Below are 21,039 nucleotides of genomic sequence, written 5' to 3'. Positions count from 1 at the left end.
AAATATTTCTACATTTCAGTATAAACATTTCATTAAATAAACGCTGCAGCTTCTGTTCTGTACCTGGCTCTTTTCTATTGAGGCATTCTGTTTGTCACACATGGGGCTGATCTCCATGCCCTTGTCTCTCTCTCTGTCCCCCTGGGTGAAAAACTCCACCATGATGCGGTCCGTCCACTGCCGGTACAGCTCCAGAGGCTTGGTGGGGTTGCTCAGGTCTGCACAGTGCACCATGTTCTGAAGGACCTGTGGAGACACAAAAACAGCTTGTAAATATATTTAAAAAAACCACTTTTAAAAGTATAAACTTTCAACTTTGTTTGTTGTTTTCTTCCATTCCAGCAACAACTTAAACATCAAAGAGGGGGTATTATGCTGTTTTACATTTTAAGACATATATACGTATATAATTATATACAATGTTGGATGTCCATACTAAACGTGGGTAAAGCTCTTTGTGACGTCACAAAGTGCAGCCTCAGCAGGCTTCAGAGAGCTGGCCGATCAGAAGAAAGTAGGGGCGGGGTTTCTTAAAGGGACAGAGCTGACTGAGTTTGGCAGAGGCTGTATGAGGGCCTGCACAGAGCACCAGTGTGAGGAAAATGATGAGTTTTTTTTAATGTAAATGATGCTAAGCTACTCCACAGGTATCACAGAGTGAAATATGAAGCCTGAAATTAGCATAATACTCCCCCTTTAATATATTTTTGTGTGCTTAAAGACAGCAGATAAAGACAACAATTTTTTTCAGTAAAAATATTGATTAATATACCTCTAACTATGGATATATTGTGAACGTGTTCTCACCTGTATGCGATCTGAGTAGTTGTCCAGCAGCAGGACTCCTAGGCTGGTGACTTTCTTGGTCTCCACCATTGTTTTCAGGTCTGCCAGGAGGTTCATGTGCTTCGACATGTCTGTGGCCAAAACCTGCAGAATAGGAAAGTAAACAAAGTTTTATATTGCTGTGTCTGTGAGGCGAACACACAGAGCAATGTCCACAATCTTAACGAGGAGTCGTACCATATCAATGACCATTTTGCGCAGCGACTGCCTCTGCTTTTTGCTAAGGTTCTGAAAGATGTCACAGTTGTCCTCCTGCAGGAGCTTAAAGCCGACAGCCAGGTGGTGATTCTCCAGCACCGACGAGTCGTTGTACATCAGGGCCAGCTCTGAGTCTGAAAGGGAAAAAGAAAACTTTACAAATCAGCTCTGTGAACCAGCAGACAGAGTTCTAAACAGACACGTGCATACAGAAGACTCATCCAAAGAGTTAAACACACTCAGCACCCACGCACGCTCACATAATCTCAGTGGAGCTAGGCAAACTCACTCGTGTTGATGAGAAACTGATTGGAAACTCCAGGATGATCGACATCGTGGATGGCGCTGGCAAACAGAGCGGCGAGGATCTCCAGATCAGTAAACACAGCCTTGGAAAACACAAGAAGGCAGGGACGGTCAATATGACAGGACATGTACAGATCACACTGCTTTGATTTAATACAGATGGGTTGGAATGAATGAGAATGATTGTCTACCTCCAGGGCAGGTGTGGAGAGTAAGACATGTGTGGACTGAACCACGTCCGCAGCATGGATGTTGTTGTGGTACGCCACATCAGCCCGATAATGATCCTCCAGAGTCATGATGAAGGTGATGAAAGTGTCCGTGGGAATCTTGAAGGACTTCAGCAGATCACGTTCCTGCAGCAGCAGCAGGGGGGACAGAACACATGTCGGTCAATGGAAGTAAAGATCAATCATTTCTTACAATTTGTGTGTTCATTCATTGACTGTAAGAGAAGTTCAATGTTACCTGGAAGATGGTGTACATGGTGACCGTCAGAGGGCGATTCCCAGAGTACTCAGAGACCTTAAAGATGTCGATACCCCATCTGTTAACATCCTCCAACTCCTGCAAGCGGACAATAAAGATATTAAAACATATAGAATACATTTTAAAACAGAATCAGTAAAACTAAGAGATGATCAAGTCCTCGTACCCTGGCGAGGAGACCCTCCTGGCTGGCGTCCACCCCAAAGCGAGGGATGGTGGAGGGGGCGAGGCTGGGGCTGTGGGTGGCCTTCTTCACACCGCTGATCTGGGACATGGGCCGCTTCTTCTTGTCCTTCTCCTTGGTGGGGGGCGACATGATGTCCATGTCATGTTGCTTCTCTGTCAGATGGAGACAGAGGAAATATTAACACGGCACCAACTCTTCCTGCTGAGCTTGCGGGTTATAAAAAGTGAAGGTGTTTTACCGAGGAAGGTGCTAGAGATGAACTCAGACACCTGGTTCCCTGATCGGCTGGTTTCTGACAGCTGGGTGAGCTCTCGGTTCAGCATCCTCTTGAACTGAGGTAAAACACACACACAAATATTCATGATCACACACACACTTACAACACTTAGACAATAATCAGCTATCAATACATATATCCACTGTGGCTCCACCAACAGAATCCACATGTGTCTCATGTCACATGGCGCAGGAGCTCCTGATTGGACACAGAGAAATCCATGGCTGATTTTACAAACAGTAGCCTGCAGCGAAACACATGCTGCATGCTACGCATCATATTTATCAAATCAAAGATCTACTAATCTGAAAGCCAACTGTCTCCCCTCAACCACCAGTTGTCCCCTCCTTCACACTCATTCACAAAGCGAGCAACATGTGAGCAGACTAATCCCCCTCCCACCCAGCTCATCCCTCGCCTCTCCTTACCTGAATGAACATCCACGACACGGTGATGAAATAACTCACTTCTGGCATTTCAGCGCAAAGTCAAGCATGGGGGCAAAAATAAAACTGTGCGTGAAAGAGAGAGACGAGCTTTCTTGTCATCCTCGGACTCCTGCCGGAGAAACAGACAGCAGGGACACTTTGTGCTCCGATGCTGCTTGCCTGAGCGGGATCCACTGCGAGCAGACAGTCCACTGTTAGTGCTGTGGAAGCTCTGATCAGGACAGACGGAAGAAAAAGCTGCTCAAAGGTCCGGGAGAGAAGAAGAGAGAGGAGGCACAGCTGCGGGAATGCTGCGGGATGCGAGGATGCGAGGCAGAGGAGCCACACTCCATCGCTTCCCCTGACTCTCCCTCATTCACTCAGTTACTGCCTGCTCCTGTGTGTGTGTAAACACAGGGAGAACGAGGTACTCTAATCCACGCCTCCCTCCAAAAATGCCTAAGAATAGCAGCCAATCAGGCGCCTCCTGCAGCAGAAGTCGGGAGAGCAGAGGGCCCTCATTGGCGGAGAGATGAACATAGTAGGTGGAGCTGAGCGTGTCGGGAGGCGGAGGTTGTGAGACAGACCATGTGCACCAAGTTTGAAGAAGATATGAAGGAAAAGCTTTGAATGGATGGAGGGGGGGGTTGATTTCATTCATGTAGCCAAAAATAAAAACAGAACACCACGTACCACAAAGATGAGGGAACATCGACCGTTATCATAACCATACGATCAGACGCAGAAGATGACAAAATATTTTAAGACAGTTTCAGCATCTTTTAAAGCCGATGTTTAATCTACTCTAACCAGATATTAAAAACCTTCTTAGAGAGGTTCTATTACATCAGCTGAACTGCTTAAGCATCATCAAGACTCTTTCGGGGCTCATTAGAGATCTCCTTTAAACCAAACTGTTCGATAAGTTTGTCAGCGATGCGGAAACAGCGTCCACTCCGGCCTCCCATGTGCCTGCCTTTGTTCCCAAGTGCCAGCATGAATAATTCTCTCCCACTGACTGAAGCTGCTCATTGACTGATCTGCAGCAATGGGGGGTGGTCTGCCTCCCACGAAAACCTCCGCCACGTGAGCGTGTGGAGCGGCAAATGCATCCAAGCAGGCAGTATATACGGGAGACAGCGCGATGTACATGGATGTGATGGGACGGAAAGTGTGTGTACATGTGATGTATGTGTGTGTGTTACTATGAGGAGCGCGTGTATGTTACGTGTGGGGGCGGGCTAATCATGGAATCACATGATCCAGTCTGAGGAGAGGAGGAGGAGGAGAGGGATTCAGGGAGGAAGAGTGGATGAGGGGGGATGCCGTTTCATCTTCAGCTCTCACTACCTCATTCACATTTTTCTGCACATGAGTGGGGGGATGGGAGAGTCTGTGTGTCTAGTCTCTATTTGCATGCATGAAACCATCCGGCTCATTCATGGAGTAAGCCCCTTCTCACTGCGCTGACGGATGGGAGATCCTTTTCATGCTTCAGTGATGGATTCTCTGTATTCTTGAGCTTTAGATTTGTTAAAGGATCAGTGAAGGAATTTAAAGTACACTAAACACAATCCACAGATGAAACTGATGAGAATTATCCGCTGTCTTTATCCGTTCTAATATAAAACGCTGACGTATTTGATCTCAATACGGAAACACCACTTCAATTTCATTAATCTGACTGTTTATTTTGAGCCATTAAGGTCTCATCTGCAGCAGCAGTAACAGCAGAGGAAGGGACGATGCATAGATAGTTTGACAATCAGGAGCTAAACTAGAACTTGTGGTTCATGTCAGAAGTTGTTTTAATCGCATTGCATTCGGAGTCTGATTCCCTTCAAAGTGGCAACAAGATGCACATGTCTAATGTGAGTGACCGCCCCACAGCCTCGCTCTGAACCTGTCTGTGTTTAATGTAAACCTGAACATGTGGCAGTGTAACGTTTATGTTCTGTTAAAGTACCTTGTTGGAGGCCATCTCGCTGACGGAGTGTCGAGTTTTCAGAGTCTCCAGTTGCTCCAGACACCAGTCCAGCTCATCTAGAGTCTCTATAGCCAGCTGCTGGTGCGGCTCCTCTGTAGAAGACAGACACAGCAAGGCATTATGGGATGGATTCAACTGATACACAGCATTCACATACTGTTCAATTTTCTGAAAAGATTGTTACATTGTATATTGGCTGTGGACCTGCTGTTCTTGTTGTCTGAGAACAACTACTTACATATAAATGCTAGATTCATCAGTATTTGATTGCCAGTAAAGTACAGTAATAAAGTTCATATCTGAGGCACCAAACTTCTGTATTTCTACTACTACTACTACTACCTCTGCTTCTATTGTGTTTTACTATTTCTAGTAATCTCTATTTACAGAGTCTACATATAGTGTACATAGTAGAGTCTGTACGCAGGGATGTGGATTTCCGGTAAGGCAAGTGTTCTGGTTTCTGTTTGTACTACGCTTGTAGTCAGAGTAATATTGACCAATCACGTATCAGCAGGCTGCGGCGTATGCGGGTAAAACAGTCCGTGTGGAGAGCAAAAGCAGGCGGAACATAATCCGCCGTAATGCCATCCCGGCTCCCATCAGCGTCATCCGACAACGATTTAGCTTCTTGTTAATCTCTATAAACAAACATCTGCATGTTCAGCTAACAATCTGTTCTAGATCTATAATTTAACTTGAGATGAATTCCCTTGACGCTGTATCACAAAAGCTGTTCAGCGTTCAGATTTCCCAACTTCCTTGAATGCATCAGATCGATCGGACCTCCGTTTAACAAACGAGCATTTTCAAATTTTTCATCTCCTCTTGAGGAAAAGCTTCATTTTTACTTCTTAAAAATCTGCATCGTAATGTTGAAATTTGGGCAAAGGTAGGACCCGTTAATAACAAGCAAATCAAAAGAAAACTGTTTCTCTTTCTGTGACAATGCAGCACGCGGAAAAGGAAGTCTCGACGGGAAGTTGTTTATTGCTTACCACCCGTCACGTTTGCTGGGTGTCCCCAGAGGCTGTATCGTCTCAGACTATAGCTGATGGGATCCGAGCATTTCTGCTGCATTTCTAGTGACTAGTTATTTAACATATGAAGATTTCTCACACAAACTTAACTTTATAATATATAATAATAAAAAAAATATATATTTCTAAAATATGATGGCAATGTAATAGACACAGTGGTACGTAAAATAGCTTAAATTAGCTCCACCTCAAGTAGCTACAACAGCAAAATGCTGCCGACACATTATTGCACTAATAATAATCATCTGATAATGTAAGATATAATTTTGAGCCCATACAGCGGCCATTTTTGTACATTAAAATCCATCCATACATCCATTATCATCATTATTCCATTATCTATACTGCTTATCCTGTTCATGGTCGCAGGGGGCTGGCGATGGGCGGGGTCAATCACAGGGCTGACACATAGAGACAGACAACCTTTCACACTCACACTTACGGGTAATTTAGAGTCACCAATGAAGCTAACGAGCATGTCTTTGGACTGTGGGAGCATGCACGAGGAGAACATGCACACTCTACACAGAAAGGCCCGAACTGGGATTCGAACCAGGAACCCTCTTACTGTGCGCTAACCACTGTACCACCTGCACCACCGTGCAGCCGTATTTGACATTTAAGTATTCCTTAATTGTAGGTCTGATGCTTTTACTTCAGTCTGATGATGTGTGTACTGCACTAATAGATTTTATGTATTTGTAAATGACATTAATTTCCTAATACATTGCAGTGACGCGTTACCAGCAACCCTGATTTCATAATACACAGATTTAATCATGATAATGTCCTTAAATCTGACCCCTGGCTCTCTGAACGGGGTCAGTGTTGATAATGGGATATTGATTAGTAAACAGCTTAATCCCAGTACGGACCTGCGAGGCTGGTTTTGCACATGGATGGTGGGTTGCTGCCTGACGATCGCGTCCTGTGGACAGAGGCCATCCAAAGTCAGCAAACAACAATGATACTGTATGAACAGTGTGATTATAACTGTCAGGTATGTGGGCAGGTTTTATCACATACTTGCTGGCTGTGCGATCTTGCTGGTTGGTTATGACGGCAAAGTTACTTCGGACCGTCCTCAGGCTGGCGAGCACCTACGAGACGGGAACAAGAGACTGAATGTACCAGATCATCGAAAGTGACGTACACAACATTTGTGACATAATGAAAGCACAGATGTCACCTCATTTGAAGTCTTAAACTCTCGCGCATGCCTTCACTTAATTCATCTTGAACCAGATCAAGTGCTGACGAGCCTTTGAAACCAAACCCTGTGGCTTTCATCCTGCATGCTGAGGAGCTAGGCAGAGGCATTCCCCCTGTCTCTCCCTGTCTGATGTTTTCATGGCATCACTGACACTCCTCTATGTCATGTCTGTCACCTTATCCGCGGCCAAACACTGACTCGGCACGCAGAGAAAGCCCCTCAGAGTATCCGGTGTCCAGGCCTGACCCATGTAGCCTTATCAGCCGCAGCATGCAAATTTAAACAGCATGATCCAGCAGTATTGGATTCAGCGCTTCTTTCGCTGTGTAAAGTGAGCACAAGTGTGACGCATGTCCCACGCAGGAGCAGGGCATCGCCAGCGGGATGCCTCATCCTGTCGCAGGGCCAGCATGTCGCTGAGGGGCTGTTCTGATGAGGCAGTAAAGCCCAGTCTCGACCCATCTGGAGTTTATTATAGCGTTTCTTTAAAGACTCGCTGTGTTTGGCTAACAAGTGAACGTGATTTCCTTTTTATGTGAACATTTTTAAAGGGCACCAAATTGGACAAATTTTGAAAGGACTCACCTGTGCAAATGGTGTGACAATCATGTCTTCTGTGTGTCTGCAATACAGAGGAGGAAAAAGCATGAAACACTGACCACAAGATCAACTTATAAGCTCCTTAATGCAACAGTTTACAATTTAGTTAAGAGGACTTAAATATGCATCACATTAACTTAACAGATATCCTTATTCATCACTCACTCTGCCATCGTCCTGTTGGAACAAATATGTCAGACAACAACTAAGTCATGCACTGCAGAGTAAGGTTGGTGAGGTTGGTGGTAGGTGGAAGGGTGGGTGACGTAAGAATGAACTGGTAAATACTCACAAGTAAATAGAGTGTGTTATTATGCTTGAGTAAGCGTAACATGCAAACACATAAAAAAAGAACTGGGTGTTTTAGGGGGGAGAGGTCGAACAGGGGAAGTCTCTAGTTTGTCAGCAGGGAGGTGGGAAGTGGCTGTGAAACCGTCTGAGGGGAAAGCAAAGGGAGGCTTAAAACGGTTTTATTTTATCGTGTTCTTCTCACCGAGATGACAACCAGTTGACTTCCCAGTGCTTCAAGCTTTCTTCCCTTTAAAAACAGACAGGCGAGAGTCCATGAGGAGACCTGTGACTGCTTACACTACAAATTTAAAGGTGTTTACACATTACTAACTGTGGAGGGGGGCTGTTTTAGGGGCATATTGGACACAGACAGAACTTAAGAAAAAATAAAAGTTTAAAAAATATCCTATAAATTGAAAACCCAGAGTAGCAGGTTTGACATGCAAGCATTTGTGATGGAAAAACAGCTAATGTTGGGCTTTAGAGACTGTGAATTCGACTCTGGATTTTCAGCCTTGCATATGATTTTTTTGCAAAGAGTAAGTTTTTATGTAATGAAACATACAGATAACCTCATGTTAAAATAAGCAGTAGAAGTAGAAGTAAGGCATGAATGAAGCAGGAACAATTGAGAGATGATGGACTGTTCTAAGGGATGAAAAGATGAGGTGAAGATGTCTTGAATAAATCAAGGGATACAACCCTCCCTCTTTAACCAAACAAATACAGAAAATGTTACGTAATGTAATACGGTGTGTCCCAGAGGTATCACTTAGAGATGAACTCACAAGTCACTGGCACCGGAGGAGTTTCTGGAGGGACCTTTGGGTGAAAGGTCAAACTCAGAGTCGGAGCGGTACAGGAAGGATTCCCGCCGCTGGCTGTGGGGAAAGTTGGCTTGTAAGACCAGGCCAGAGCCAGGGCTCGCCTGGGGGTCAAGGGGGCTGCGTCCAACAGACAATCCATTCTCCACGTCAAAACTGAGAAGAGAGAGAGAGAGAGAGAGAGAGAGAGAGAGAGAAACAGAAGATATTAAGAACGGTTGGAAGAAACATTTTATGGATAATAAGAAAGCTATAAGGGTTTATTCCACAGCATGGAAAGGAAAAAAAGGAAGCATGCACCCATCCAACCTGGACACCAACTTCTTGTCAAGGGGGTTGCTCTTGTTAAACTTTCAAGTAATTGTTTTCGCTACTGCAGAGTCATTTAACCTGGGTCTGAATGCCGATTGTAACGTTTCCCACTTAGCAAAAAAGCCGAGTGTTAGCGGGTTTTTTAATCACTGGGAAAGCAGCTTTAGTTTCAACATACATCCAACAGACTGCAGGCCCGCATCAAGAGGCATCTTGTCCTGTTTCTAGGCGTATCAATAAGAAATACAGCTGGTTTATTGCATCAGAAACCTTCTAGCTGCCACTGTGGTGTCTTCTTTATAGACCACAGATTCTATTTGGTGATGAACATTTAAGGCTTGTGGCTAAAGACTGTCAAAACAATGTATGAACTCTCTTGAAATAGTGAACAAAACAATGACGAAATCCCAGGAACTACTCCAGTGTAGAGACTGGCTGCTACATGAACAATGAAGGAGAGATAAGGAATATACAACACAATACTCCAGTATAAAAATAATACAAGCTTTCATCAATGGGTAACACCACTCAGCTGTTTTGACCTCATAAACAGGAAATGGAACAATTTGCAAAGAAGTGTAACCACTATAAACCAGTACAGACCAAACTAAGAGCTAAAAAGGACACAGTTAGGAGGGTGACTGTGTGAAATATGTGGGAATGCGCTGATATATCCCACAAACTGAACTTTAAATAGCACTACATTAACACAATGAGGGGGTGTAGAGAGCCACAGACTGTGAATTGCTTCTAATTGTGATTTCTGCATGTTGATGATCCTCCTGCCGTAGAAGCGGCCTGACCATGATACAAGCTGCTACAAAGAGTAGAGAAACCCCCACAGATGCCACCACTTGCAGCCAGCCTGTCTGCATACATATACCTGGAAAGAACACAGTCACAACCTGGACTACGTGATGAGCACTTCATTAAAGGTGTGAAGCCTTCGTGTCCAATGTCATGCAAGTCAGGAGCAAGTGTGTGTTTGCAGAGGAGCTCTGTTTGGTGAAGGACTGCGAGTGTAAAATTAGCATCAGAGTATTGACGTGGGGTCATGCGAGTGTGAGTCTAAAAATAGCCGAGCGTGCAGGTGAGGAGGAGTTCCTCCTGATCAAACACGATCCGACTACGAATAGAAAAACAGCAAGTAACAGCCCGACGGGGCGCTCCTTCACAGTCTGAGCACGTTGTTGCCTTGATCCACATCTCTTATTTTCCCACAGCCTCTCCGCTGACATGCGGACCTGGGGAGACTCTGTCAGCGTGCAAGCTCCGTTTGGCAACACGTCTCCTTTTCTAAACAGTGTGAGGAACTCCAGAGGAGAAATGCACGCTTTAGCAAAACAAGCGTTAGCCAAATATGGAGGATTTTCGGACGGGGTCAAGTTGCTCAGGCACACATCCGATATTTTTCAAATAAACACAGCAGGGGAAACAATATTCGAAAAGAAAACTACGAGACTTAAGATAAACAAAAACTAGAGTCAGGGGTGTGAAATTGTAAAGGGAGATGTCTTCTGCTGATAAGTGTGGGAAATAATGAAACGCACATAAACATCATTAGAGCTTTAACAGAGTATTGAGCGAAGCAGCACTAAAGACACTGCCTAGCTGTGTGACGTTTATACATTGATTAGCATTTAAAGGTTCATCCTGAGGGGGGCATGAATGTTTGTGCTTAATCTCATGGCAATTCATCCGATAGTTGTGGTGCTATTGGAATCAGAACCACCAATGTCAGCCTCATGGTCGCGCCGATTAATAAGCGGGGATCACCAAAGTCACTGTGATTCATCATCTGGGGACCATGAATGATTGTACCAAATTTTGAGCCGATTAATCCAGTAGTTGTTGATGTATTTTAGTGTTGGTGCACCGACAACGACACCCCTGGAGTCAGTCTAATATGCTATTAGAGCTAATTAGCTGCTGCTCTAATAGCACATTCAGCTTCCTACATTTCTCTAATAGTATTTCTGCAGCAAACTGCAGCGTGCAAACATCCCATTCATTCCTCTCTCTCCTCCTTCCTCCAGCTCCCCGCCCTCCCCTTTCTTTTTCTACCCTGCTACACTCCGAGGATGCTGCATGAGGACAAGATGTTGGTGTGTTACTGACTATTACATAACAGCAGCAGAACAGAAGCCCCCATCCCTCCCTTCATGTGACAGCTTCAGACGCTGACTGCACTATACATAGCTACGAAGAGGAGTCAGAGGGAGAGAGGGAAGATGAGGGGTGAGGAGGGGTAAAATAGGGCAAAGAGGAGGGGGCGGGGGGGGGTCAATTCAATTTCAAAGAGGGTACAGCTTGTCCTGAGACGTGCTCTTAACTGTATGTACACTGTGGGACTGGGCCAGTGTGGCGTCCGCGGGTCGGATGCATGCCTTATGAATGTACACATGCTTATGTGTGTTTATAGTGTTTGGATTAATGTTCATTTTGACAGAAAATGAGGGATTCAACCGGCTTTAGCAGTGTAAATAATGCCTTTAATGTGCAGAAACAATGCAACGTGCCACATTACACCTATCGCATAAATGTTTTGATCTGTAAGCACACACATCATTCCTGCTTGGTTACTACACACACACACACACGTAGCTCTGAGCTTCACCCTCTCTGCATCTTTCCTGTTTTTCTACATTGTTCTGTCCTCATAATGATGCTGCACCCCCGGCTGTTGTCCTGCACGCTCTGACCAAAAACTCTCAGTTCTATTTTTATCCCTGCATCACGCAACTGCCGCTCTGCAGCTAAATTTAGCCTACCCATGGGGGGAATAGACCGAAAGAGGCAGCGATGCAGCTAAAAATAGATTTTCAGGTAGAATACAGAGCCATCCTCCCTCCCCTCGCTTCTCCCTCTGCATCACAGAGCAGCAGATTCTTCCCTCCATTCATGAATATTTATGGGGAAGTTTCTATTTGAAGCCGTTGCCGAGCTAAATTTAGATCACAGATCAAAAATATCGCCCACATCTTTCTCTCGCTGATTTTTCACTTCCATTTCTCCTTCGTCTTTCTCAGGGGAGTGAACACTGAGTCCTGAGTTACACACGACACTGAACTATTTACCTTTTACTCAAACACAGACACACAATAGTTTTATGTCTTTGCATGCTCTGCACATTAACAGGTGTACCTTGCATGATTCCCAATAGCACAATCACAGTGATGTCCCTTAGGTATGATGTAAACAAAAATACCTGAATTAACACAACAGATGCAAAGATGAATTTAGTTTCGTTTTATTGGACAGGTGTTGATTCAATACTTAGGCCATTGTTTCTGTGTAATTGATGGTGTATGTACCTTATATTTCCTGTTAATAAACCAACTGCAACTCACACAGTCTATGGGATACAAATGCAAATTAAAACAGCAATTCAATTACAAATAACAGGCTCATTTGGATGAATTATTCCTAAAGATAGAGTTCATATTATGCTTTATAACACGGCTGTGTTAAATACTTGATTCTGATTGGTTAATTAGGGCATTCCGAGGTCTGTTATTGCTCAATAACAGACCGTTGCTATGAAGAACAGACCGTTGCTAGGGATGCAGCTCGAATCACACAATCCAAACACTGTACTTATACCAATTCGATGAAAGAAGAAGTCCAGTAAATTTGACGTCTGCTTGTTTACAGAGAGGAAAAAAAGAAAATGGATAAAAACAGTGGAGAGAAAGCAATGAAGGTTAAACGATGCAAAAACTGAAGGCTACGACAGAGAGATCGACGAAGCTCTCACTGTGAGTGTGATGGACTATTTTTAAATGAAAAATCGAAATCATTTTTAAATTTATAAAATCATTTCCAATATCCATATTTTGTGTCAAATTGTTGATTTTGTAAGTAAATAGGTGTATAATAAGCGGATAAATATCATTCCCCAATAACAACCTGCTCACTACACATTATCCTACTTTTATTACATCCATACTGAAAAAGATAAAGTAGCTGGTGTTTATATTTTTAAATGTAGGTACTGTTGATGGAGCAAATGTGCTCCAATTTTGAATCCAAACTTCTTCCATTACGTTCAGTCCTTAAGCATAAACTTCACAAAATGTTGCTGAATATGTCAAATGAGGCGTTTTGTGTTTTCAAGAGGTCAAAGGTCATCGTTCAGGCTAAGCGTACACGCTGTCCGGACAGGAAGCTCCCACAGAAGCCACAACGGCTGGCCTTCATATACAACGCTATTGTCTTTGTGTCTTTCACATGCCAGTCAGCCCGTCGCACCCACCCACCACTTCTTTCCCTCCTCTCTCCTTCCTCCTCCCTCCCTCCCTCAGCCTCAGACTAAGATATAAAAATAAACAGAAAGAATGAGAGTTTTCGGGTGTTGTGTTAATAATATAGCTAATGAACTTGTTAGTGAGCTGATGGCTGATGTGTGTAGTAATTGCTGTCTGTGAAGTCACTGTATGATCAGGGTCCCTCTACTGGGCTCTGGTGGGATTACAAGAGTAGAAACTTGCTGTGGAGCTGCAACAGTGGATTAAATCATGAGTAAATGGAGGGAGAACTAAGTGAGCCTGATGATATGTTGATAATTAGTAATAAAATAAGTAATAAGTAATGTGTATGACATAATAAAGTGAAAATCTCAACAGTTCTTTGGGAAACTAACTACCTTGGCTAAACTAGATACACCCTAATTACACTGTGTAAGCAGTACGTCAGTGAGTAGGGCTGGGTGATATAATGTAAATCATAGTATTATTAACAAACATCCAAAATAAAACACACGCCACTTTGATCTGGTTAAATAAATCCTAATTTGGTATCTGCATTTGCACACAAAGCCTCTGTACACACACACACACACACCTGATTACACTCTCGTGGCTCCAGACTAAACCAGAGCCACATTCCTGTGCATCATAAAGCCTTAAACACAAAGAAAACTGTAAAGAGAGAGGTGTGTTACAGCGTTCGTTACTTAAGTGGCTGGCTGGTAAGAAGTGTGATTGATGGTAACCTGTCAGTGGCCCTGATACTCGACACCCCGCCTGCGTCACCGCCTGTCACAGCAACGTCAATCCCATCTGGGGAGCATTAAAATACAGGAGCTACAGGGCAGAGCGAGGGAGGAGGGGAGGGAGGGAGAGAGATAGGCCTGTAAACCAGGGCAAGCTGTCATCTGAACCTTCATTCATCATTCCCAGGCCTCGGCTGTGACACAAGCAGAGGTAGAGTTTGTTACAGCAGAGCCGAGACGCAGGACCGGCTCAGCCATTTGTTCAATAGTCATTTAACAGAAGTCAGAGGGCATTTGTTACACGCAACACAGAGCTCATTTAGAGCCGCTTGAGAGTGTCGTTTCCCTCTATGATATGAAATAATTCCTATTACGTGACAATGAATAAATAAAGAATAGAAAAGAAATCGTGCTGTGGTGTCAAACATTACAATCTAGCTTGTTACGTATGTGTGCTGCGTCTGTTCACCACACATGAAAGTTGTCCTGGAGCAAATAAAGCTCAGGATTGGCTCAGTGAGACCACAAAGTTCACACCAGCAGCAGCCGAGCGTCCACGCCCTGAAGCTCAACACACAGAACAAAGTGAACCACAGAGGTGGTTATTCTGGCCACATTAGAAGAAAGACTTTACTCACATTTTGTGTGTGTGAATTAGGGTTTAACTCAACAGTGTGTGTTCTGGGATGAAAGCTGCCTGCTTGTTTTTGCTGTGGTGGCCCCTCACACAGAGGGAGAACCACCCTGTTTGTTTGTTCTGCCCTTCCTCTCCTTTCCTGTGACATCACTTTATTCGGCCATGTGGCAAAATGATGGAGGTGGTGTGTTTCCATGTTTATTCAGTATACCTACATTTAGTCACAAAAGCCCTGTTCATACTCCTTCCCTTCTGTTTGTAATTGTTTTAAAGTCGTGGTTGAATGTCAAACAGCTGCGTTGTTGACGGTTTGACCTTGACTTGGCTCGTTGCTTCATGGGCATAATTTCACTTTTACTATATGAACTCTGATAACATTTATTTGACTACATTTCATATTAAAGGGGGGGTATTATGCTAATTTAAAGCTGTATATATTTCACTCTGTGATTCCTGTGGAGTAGCTTAGCATAATTTACAGTCAAAAAAACTCATTTTTCTCACACTGGTGCTCTGTGCATCACTTTGTGATGTCACAAAGTGCAGTGTGTAGAAAAACCAAGTGTTCACAGCAGCCTGCAGACTGAGCTGAGAAGCCTGGGGATTACTCCAACATACTTTTACCTACAGATTTGAAACTTCACCCACGTTTAGTCTGGACATCCAACATTGTAAAAATTATATATATATATCTAAATGTCTTAAAATATGAAACAGCATAATACCCCCTCTTTAAATTGAAATGATGTCTGATGTCGGATCTGTGTCTGTAAGCTACCGCCCCTTTGTTTTTAGTTTTTTTAATAACTCATCCGGGGTGAATCAAACAACCAATCAGAGTTAGCTTGCACATCACAGCGACATCCATGTGACTTGTGTCAGCAGAGGCATGTGAGTTAGAAGGATTTTTAAAACAATATATTTATAGTTATCTTTGTTGCTGTGGACGTCAGTTAGCCACCAAACTAGTGCCCTGAAACAGAGCTAGTAGATAGCTCGCTAACTCATTCTGGTTGCTAATGTTATGTTCCTGTAGCAGCAGTTGACAGTGTTGACTTTCCGACTCAAGCCCAGCAAAATTCGTGTGCATGTTGGGTGCGTCATTTGGTGGGAGGGGCTCAGCGGAGTGATACGAGGTAGCAGAGGGAGACGCGGAAGGTTTTTTCCATTGGAATGATCGTTTTAAATACTGCCACTTAAAAAAACCATAATAGCAGGCATATCGTTTATCATTTTGAGATATGCTCATATGCTATGATAAATATGAAGTATAAGTGGGAGATGGTTAGCTTAGCCAAGCATAAAAACTGGAAACAAACAAAAACTGCCATTTTTGTGAGGGTTCTGCATCGGGCTGTTTTTTGGTCGGCAACACTCACTTCCTGGAGGTTTGGATTGTGGGCTGTTAGCAATTTTCAAAACTAGCATATTGACATTTTTACACTTAGGTTTTTTCTATGGAATAAACTAACAAATAGCGAGTGTTTGAATCTGCAAGCTTTTTTAGGTACTTGAAGGCACATTTTGTTGCCTTCAGACAGAGCCAAGCTAGCTGTTTCCGATCTTTATGCTAAGCTAAGCTAACCAGCTAATGGCTGCAGCTTCAGTTTTACCGAACAGACATGAGTGGCGTCCGTCTTTTCATCTAACCCCTGCCAAGTAAGGGAATAAGGGTGTTTCCTAAAATATCTAACTACTCCTTTAACTAATGTCAGTGGTGCGACTCTTGCATTGGCAGCAGCATGCAGGAAAACATGAGATCTGGCTCCCAGCCCTGCCTGTTTGTCTCCCCTGTCTCTGTTACTGACTAATCCCCCATGTTAAAAATCATGAGGGGCATGACTGTTCACTGCATATATGCTGTAGATCCTCCCCATAGCCTTCAACAAAGCCGCAGAACTTAATTCAGGCGCTAGAATTTGAGAAAGTACTTATGAATAGCAACACAAACAATAACCTTTCAGGCCCAGTATCATTTCACACCCAACAAAAACAGAGCCGATATGTCACCCTCTTTATATCCGAATGATAGCTAAGTATAGACATCATGCAGCTGTGATATCCATGTATGTCCATTGTTCAGAATCAGGCAGTGAAACATGGCTTTAAAAGAATGTGAGCAAATGAAGTGTTAGCTGACACGACGGACAGGCAGGAACACAGAATCACTTCACTGACCTTTTTAACACAATCAGAGCTGAACACAGTTATGAGACAGAGATGGGACGCTTTGTGTATGCCAATGCTGTGGAAAAGACTGCATCGTTTCATCTGTTGACTGATTTTATGTGGACGGGAAGTGTTCGGCAAAGGAAGATGATTTCCATCATCAAAAAAGAGTTTGTTTGTTTGTTTGTTTGTTTAATTAACACAGTGTGTGTGTGTGTGTGTGTGTGTGTGTGTGTGTGTGTGTGTGGTGTGTGTCAGTGTCTTGCTGTAATTTTGTCCATCCATAAATTCAGAAAGGTTTATTTTGCTAAGAAGAACACCTAAAATCCAGAGATAGGAAAATAAAGACAAAACTAGTGTGTGTGTGTGTGTGTGTGTGTGTGTGTGTGCAATTATTATAATATGTGACCTGTATTCAGTGCTCCCCTCTGATGGCTGTAATCACCGTCTCTTCCTGAGATCTTTCCTTTGGAAAAGAACACAATACCAACATGACGCCTGCCCTGACGGACATGCAGTACGAGCTGACCTCTGAAGCACTGAACAGTGTGAAGAGGCTGCTGAAGACAAGAAGGCTGAAGGCACGGCTGTGTTAAATACTTGATTCTGATTGGTTAATCATGACATTCACCATCAGTGGAAATGTTTCCGTTTAATGTGCGTAAAAACAGCTAGCTTAGTTCATTTTAATGTCAGTAATAATAGCGAGGTTAGCTCATTTTAATGTGCGTAAAAACAGCTAGGTTAGCTAATGTAATGTGAGTAATTACAGCCAGCCTAGCTCATTTTAATGCAAGTAATTACAGCTAGGTTAGCTCATTTTAATGTTTGTAATAACAGCTAGCTTTTAGCAAATTTTAATGTGAGTAAAACCAGTAAGGTTAGCTAATTTTAATGTGAGTAAAACCAGATAGCTTAGCTCATTTTAATGTTTGTAATAACAGCTAGCTTATAGATAATTTAATGTGAGTAAAAACAGTTAGGTTAGCTAATTTTAATGTTTGTAATAACAGCTAGCTTATAGATAATTTAATGTGAGTAAAAACAGTTAGGTTAGCTAATTTTAATGTGAGTAAAACCAGATAGCTTAGCTCATTTTAATGTTTGTAATAACAGCTAGCTTATAGATAATTTAATGTGAGTAAAAACAGTTAGGTTAGCTCATTTTAATGTGAGTAAAACCAGATAGCTTAGCTCATTTTAATGTTTGTAATAACAGCTAGCTTATAGATAATTTAATGTGAGTAAAAACAGTTAGGTTAGCTCATTTTAATGTGAGTAAAAACAGCTAGCATAGCTCATTTTAAGAAGGCTTCAGAGTTACCCTTGCTATGGACGCAGCTCTTATCGTGAGTGTAACAGACTATTTTAAAACAGAAAATGAAAATATAGTAATTTTGAATTTAATAAAATCATTCCCAAATCAATATATTGTGTCAAATAATTGATTTCGTAAGTAGGTAGCCGTGTATTAAACACCTTCAGGGTGAGACAAAACGTCCCTGCTCAGTCTGTTGGGGTTCATGATGAGGGGGACAGTACTATCAGGTCTACAGTCGGTGTGCTGTTGTATCAGTAACAGAAAAAGAAGCAGCATCAGAAAGCAAGAGGAAAGAACATTTTTTTCTTCTATTTTAAATAGTAGTTATTCTGTCTTTTCTTTAACATACAGTTTGGTTTGAAGTTGTTTTAGCTCTTATCAGCTGCAAAAAAAATCCAGTAATTTCCAAGCAGTCAGACGGTTGAGAATTTTTTCCGTTTATCTTGCCTGTTCTATAAAATTAGGCTTAGACAACCAATCTTCCACTTTAAACACATTCCTTAGGTTCAAATACTGCTGTGTGCCTTTCCTTAAGTGAACTGTAAAATGGGCTTTGTTGGCAGGCTGAAGAATAATGTGTATAAAGTAAGCCAAGGACATCCTACATATTGTACATACTGTACTCCTTTAACGCAAGACCATTGTTTAAACCCAAAGTGAACCGTAGGTCGGACATACACAGCAGCCTTAAATAGATGTGTTGATGCATGAACAAAGTTCAGAACTACACAATACTGTACAGTTAATAATCCTATGTGAGATGGAAACCAGAAGAGGTTTACAGTGAGTCAAAGATTTTTCCTTCTAACTACACACACACACACACACACACACACACTGGGCACTCCAGTCTCTGTTATCCTCTAGGATCGTGTAGCATGACAGAGAAAACAGTGGAGTGCAAAGAGAAGAAATGGAGGGAAATGAGTATAAGTGGCGGCTCTGAAGGCGAGAAGACACACGAAGAGAGGAAGCGAGGGGAGGTGAGAGAAAAGGTTCAGAAAAGTTCAGAAGCCGGTCTATTAAAGTGCCGTAACTTGATCGGCGTGAGGTATTAACAGTAGAGTCTTCTGGGGTAAAATGAAACCACAGAAAAACATCTGACATCATGTGGGAAAGATGGAGAAATAAACGAGTGATGACGATATTACTTAAACAGGCTGAACGCTTGCAAGCACCCAGTGTGCAGCTTCGCCCTAACAGCATAAATTGAAATTATACAGTTTGAGTTCAGACAATAAAAAGATGCTTGTTCTTCAGAATATCAAGCATAACATTTTCGTGTGGCTGCTGGTGAGAGAATCAGCCACAGTGGCAAACAACAGCAACATCCTGATGCTAAAGATAATAAGAAGAAATGAAGCTTTGTTTAACCTTCTCTTTAGACACAAACTACAACAGTGATTCTTGTGCGCTTGTGTCTGGAAGTCTCGTTACTGGACGGTAAAATTGTGGGGTTTTAGCGGAGCGTTGAGTCTGTAACGCCTGAAACACTCGGGCACGACTCACCGCCGAGCGAGCGAGCGTCACAAATGACCCAGAACCAGAAACTGCAGGTACGTGCTTCTGTTCATGCACTAACACTAAGGTGCCCGACTTCACATTAGTTCAGCATGTGTGTCTGTGTCTGTGAGGCCTGCAACCTAACACCACAGACCCGCTCCTCCTGTTCGTGAGGCAGATAAATGAGGGTCCATGACGCTGCCTGTGGGCCAGACCACCATTAGAAGCCACTGACAATGTAAGAAATGCTTTGGAAACACTTTCAGACACTTTTATGAAGACAAAATGCTCTTTGGCTGTGGCGCCTCCTCTGCTGTGCCAGACACAGTGAGAGTTATTCTCTGTGGAGGGCACAGGATTACTTTTTAATTGTGTAAATGAGGAGATTCATGTACTGTGACTGAAAGCTCGGATTAATTCATCACAGCCACGTCGACCTGGAACATTTAGGGAGTGATTGACCTCTGGCAGAAGTGGTGTGTCACTATCAGAAAGACAACAGTTTAAGCACACAAACTTATCCGTTACAAGGAAAAACACAAAGCTGCTTTGACACATTTTGGCATCTAATGTGTCCAACATTCACACTTTAATATTTTGATAAATGAAGCACAAGAAGATTTGTCTTCCCGCCTCCTCTCCTGGGAGAGAGTGTTGGGTTTCTATGAAATGTTCTTCTAAAGCTCAAGCTCAGTTACCTCACTCACATGCAACCAGCCAGGACTGTCATCTTTGTAAGACTCTTAATTCATTATAAATTACTCTGTGCATAAATCACACTGTGTCACCCAGCAAAGCTCTTACATTTGCTGTCAGAGGTTCATTTAAAAAATAATCTTTCAGGATTTTTCCATCCCTTGCTTGGTTGTCACAAATGGATCATGGTTTGTGTCAGTGGCACTTTATTTTGTACTTGGCCCTCTGTGGAGAGCGTTGAGAGAAATTAGATGAAAAGCCTGTGGACACAGAGCGGGCTATAAATGGTGGGAGAGCGGAGGAGAAAACATGAGCCTAACTTAATGGAGCTAATTAACTAGCATTTAATTTTCACTCTAACTGAATGCAGCTTCTGTGATCTGGTTTCAATCAAATCACTGCTCTGTAAACCTCATAATATGTGGACTTGTCTTAAAAAGCCTCAGAGTCTACAGCCATGCTAGCAGCTCTGTCAGTCTGTACTTCCACACAGCGGGACTTTGAGCTAAATGCTAACATCAGCATGCTAACGTGTACACAATAGTCCCTTTTACACTGGCGCCGCTTGCTGAAGTGCCTCGCTAGGTATCCCAGCATGCTTTGAGCAGCGAATCGGCTGCTTGCAATACACAATGAACGAATTTTAGGCCGCGTCAGTTCGCGTTCAGTGGTTACGCACGGTAACAGAGGCGTAACAGAGGCAAAACGGCGTAAATAACCAG

At 43.0% G+C, this 21,039-nt stretch overlaps 1 protein-coding gene across 2 annotated transcripts in view; it reads right to left on the bottom strand.

The window, feature by feature from the left end:
* Positions 1-21,039, bottom strand: part of pde4ca (phosphodiesterase 4C, cAMP-specific a) — a 38,497-nt gene that overhangs the window by 3,312 nt on the left and 14,146 nt on the right. For both annotated transcript variants that reach the window (XM_069684140.1, XM_069684138.1), the window contains exons 2-14: positions 8,651-8,842; positions 7,557-7,593; positions 6,785-6,858; positions 6,634-6,686; positions 4,698-4,810; positions 2,265-2,358; positions 2,006-2,178; positions 1,819-1,917; positions 1,542-1,706; positions 1,334-1,433; positions 1,024-1,178; positions 808-930; positions 64-246 (exon numbers count right to left, since the gene is read on the bottom strand). In XM_069684140.1, the coding sequence (XP_069540241.1) occupies positions 64-246; positions 808-930; positions 1,024-1,178; positions 1,334-1,433; positions 1,542-1,706; positions 1,819-1,917; positions 2,006-2,178; positions 2,265-2,358; positions 4,698-4,810; positions 6,634-6,686; positions 6,785-6,858; positions 7,557-7,593; positions 8,651-8,842 (1,561 nt within the window). The remainder of the gene's footprint in view (positions 1-63; positions 247-807; positions 931-1,023; positions 1,179-1,333; positions 1,434-1,541; positions 1,707-1,818; positions 1,918-2,005; positions 2,179-2,264; positions 2,359-4,697; positions 4,811-6,633; positions 6,687-6,784; positions 6,859-7,556; positions 7,594-8,650; positions 8,843-21,039) is intronic.

The sequence above is a fragment of the Semicossyphus pulcher genome, unplaced genomic scaffold (assembly GCF_022749685.1).
Source record: "Semicossyphus pulcher isolate SPU_LCO1_2020_fin unplaced genomic scaffold, fSemPul1.0.p SCAF_7, whole genome shotgun sequence".
NCBI classification, from domain to species: domain Eukaryota; kingdom Metazoa; phylum Chordata; class Actinopteri; order Labriformes; family Labridae; genus Semicossyphus; species Semicossyphus pulcher.
This window is presented reverse-complemented; position numbering and strand designations above follow the sequence as displayed.